We start from the raw sequence: 3,155 nt of genomic DNA, 5'->3' as shown, positions 1-3,155 counted from the left end.
GGCCCATGAGAAAAGAGGAATTGTTTTTTAAAAAAAAAAAAAAAAAAAGAAGAGAAAGCGAAAGCAAAGGCTAAAATGAGCACTTAGGTCGCTTTCCAGATTCCTCCATTGAGGCTAAAAACGCAGGCGTGTTTTAGCTTAGCTGACAGTTAATTCACGTGACAATGAATAAGAAAAACGCAGATGGAAACCACTTGATGCAATGGGACCCTTTGTCCCTATCTCGTCGATTTAACGTGTCATCGCTAAATGCCGAAAATTTTAAGAGATAAGATTGAAATTTTATAATAATAAAGAAAGTAAAACAAAATAGCCAAAAAAAAAAAGCCCTAAGATTTTGAGAGATCTGAAAGCTTTGTTATTCTCAGGTGAAACTGGGAATCTTCAATCTCAAATACTCTGTTATTTTTTCCCATCTAAGGTAAGCTTTTCTTCTTCTATTTCTTCGAAAAATTTTTCTTCTTTCTTGCTGTTGTATTCGTTTTCCTTTGTTTAGTTACAAAGGTTTGACTTTTGGCATTAGCCTTTTGATTTCGTAAATGGTAGGGTTTAAAATTTTGCTAGATTTTTTTGAGATTTAGTGATTGAAGTGACTTTTTTTAGCTTTAGCAGAAGCTGCTAATTTTGGGTATCGGATGTTGATGATGATCTGCTAAATTGTCATGTCTGGGATCTATGAAATTTGTTGAATTGCAGGCTCAACCTTTGTAATTCAGCTGTTCGACGTGGTTTTTGGGAGGTTTTAATTTGCTTGAGTTGAGTGAGCACTTTAAATTACTGCAGTTCACTGATTTATGGATTAAGATAGGCTTTGTAGCACAGTTGTAGGGTACTCTGGTAGAATTGGGGCCTTCTTTGTATAATTCTGGAAGTTAAGAAAGAAATGGGTGAAAAGTTTTGGGTGAATGAGGAAGATAAGGCTAAGGTGGAATCTGTTTTGGGTGCTGAAGCCTGTGAATTCTTGATATCCTTGGCTTCTAAACAAGTGCTGTCAGAGTTAGTTACTCGACCACCTAGTGATTTGGGTGTGCAGCAAAGGCTTTGCCAGATCGTAGATGGGTCAAATTGGAACTATGCTATTTTCTGGCAGGTATCAAGCTTGAAATCTGGTGGATCGATCTTGATTTGGGGTGATGGGCACTGCCGGGATCCTAAGCTTGGTGGAGTTGGTGATGCAAGTACCTCTGGGGATGGCAAATTGGAGGGGGTTGAGGATAAAAATGAGGTCAAAAAGCTGGTGCTCCAGAAACTGCATGCATGCTTTGGTGGGTCAGAGGAGGATAACTATGCTGCAAAGTTGGATGGAGTATCGGATATGGAGATGTTTTATCTCACTTCAATGCACTTTACATTTCATTGCGATTCATCATATGGTCCTGGAGAATCCTACAAGTCTAGCAGATCAATTTGGACCTCAGATGTGAATAATTGTTCAGATCATTATCAATCAAGATCATTTCTAGCAAGATCTGCTGGGTTGCAAACAGTGGTGTTCATACCTGTGAAGTCTGGAGTGGTGGAGCTTGGCTCCATCAATTTGATTCCCGAAGAGCAGAATAGTGTGGAGATGGTGAATAATGTGTTTGGTGGATCCAGTTCTGTACAGACAAAAACAATTCCAAAGATATTTGGACGTGAACTAAGTTTGGGTGGTTCAAAGTCACGATCAATTAGTATTAATTTCTCTCCAAAAGTGGAAGATGAGTCAGGATTCACATTGGAAACTTACGATGTTCAAGCACTAGGTTCCAATCAAATTTATGGTAATTCTTCTAATGGATGTCGAAGTGATGATGGCGAAGCCAAGCTGTTTCCACAGTTGCTTGTTGGAGGATTCAATGCACAAGCAAGAATTTCTGGTTTGGAGCAGCCTAAGGATGACTCGCCATCTCTACCTGATGAGCGGAAACCTAGGAAAAGGGGAAGGAAGCCAGCCAATGGGAGAGAAGAACCATTGAATCACGTTGAAGCAGAACGACAGAGGCGGGAAAAGCTTAACCAGCGATTTTATGCATTAAGAGCTGTTGTCCCTAATATCTCTAAGATGGACAAAGCTTCTTTGCTTGGAGATGCCATTACTTATATCACTGACCTCCAGATGAAGATTAGGGTCTTGGAAACTGAAAAGGAGATTGGAAATAATACCCAAAAGCAGTTGTCAATGCCTGACATAGATTTTCAGCAAAGGCATGAAGATGCAGTTGTGACATTGCGTTGCCCCTTGGATGCTCACCCAGCTTCTAGAGTCATAAAAGCATTAGGGGAAAGTGAAATTACAGCACATGAGTCTGATGTATCAACAACAGATAATGACAAGGTTGTTCACACCTTCACCATTCGAGCCCCTGGTGGTTCTGCTGAACAATTGAAGGAGAAACTGTTGGATTCTTTTTTGAAGTGATGTTAGGGTAACGGTTGTGCCGATAACGTTCATCTGAGTGCATGCCATGCACCAGCTTGTAGAAAGACGGGACTTTGAGCTGACTAACCCATTAGTGATTAATGTCTTTCTTTCCATCAACGATATGTACTCCAACTCTTTTAAATGAATTTGTTTTGTCGAATCTGTGGAGACGGTGAGTCCTGCTGTGATCTTTGTTGAATTTTCAATATAAAACAAAATGCATGGATTAGATGGACACAGAGGAAATTGTAAGCTTGTAACTCATAACATCTGATCTTTTGTTGTCCAATTGTGGAGTTGCAAAGCCGTAGCATTTCTGGCCCTTTATTTGCATTCCATACATGATCTTTGTGCTCCCTCGGTTTGAGCTTGGCTTCAACTTTTCCTGTTTTCTATACTTTGAACACTGCCTTCGATTTTAGAATAGCCAACAATAATAATAGAAGCATAAACTTGCAAAGGTTACGTAGAGCTGAGCACACATCTGGTATTAATAACCATATGACAAAATGTCCAATTTGAAGTTAAAATTGTTGAATTTTTGTTAATTTAAAGTTAAACGTTTCAATTGTAATAATTAAAAGTTAAATATTTTAAATTTTTTATAATTAAAGGTTCAGATGAAAGATGTCTATCACATGTATGACTTGAATATTGATTTAGAAGGATAAGATATATGGACACTGATTTAGAAGGATAAGATATGGAATTGAAGTTTTCTCAAAAAATATTTTTTATCCAGTTAAAGCAA

The 3,155-nt window shown here is 38.4% G+C and overlaps 1 protein-coding gene across 3 annotated transcripts; it reads left to right on the top strand.

Moving 5' to 3' along the window:
- The first annotated feature begins 275 nt into the window (after positions 1-275).
- LOC18613199 (basic helix-loop-helix (bHLH) DNA-binding superfamily protein) lies at positions 276-2,564 on the top strand. 3 transcript variants are annotated; one of them, XM_007050312.3, is made up of 2 exons: positions 276-421; positions 697-2,564. In XM_007050312.3, exon 2 carries the CDS (start codon positions 884-886, stop codon positions 2,399-2,401), a length of 1,518 nt encoding a protein of 505 aa, XP_007050374.3. In that variant the 5' UTR covers positions 276-421; positions 697-883; the 3' UTR covers positions 2,402-2,564. The 3 variants fall into 3 exon arrangements, with proteins under 3 accessions (XP_007050374.3, XP_017969532.2, XP_017969531.2); XM_018114043.2 differs by having other exon boundaries at positions 287-421; positions 613-2,564; XM_018114042.2 differs by having other exon boundaries at positions 302-421; positions 604-2,564.
- Positions 2,565-3,155: the final 591 nt, after the last annotated feature.

Source organism: Theobroma cacao, chromosome 1, assembly GCF_053813885.1.
Source record: "Theobroma cacao isolate CCN51 chromosome 1, ASM5381388v1, whole genome shotgun sequence".
NCBI classification, from domain to species: domain Eukaryota; kingdom Viridiplantae; phylum Streptophyta; class Magnoliopsida; order Malvales; family Malvaceae; genus Theobroma; species Theobroma cacao.
The sequence above is the reverse complement of the archived record's forward strand: the minus strand, read 5'-3'. Positions and strand labels throughout refer to the sequence as shown.

Bases quoted from the DNA above. Each gene is read 5' to 3' on its own strand.
- LOC18613199 (XM_007050312.3), top strand. From the start codon at position 884: ATGGGTGAAAAGTTTTGGGTGAATGAGGAAGATAAGGCTAAGGTGGAA.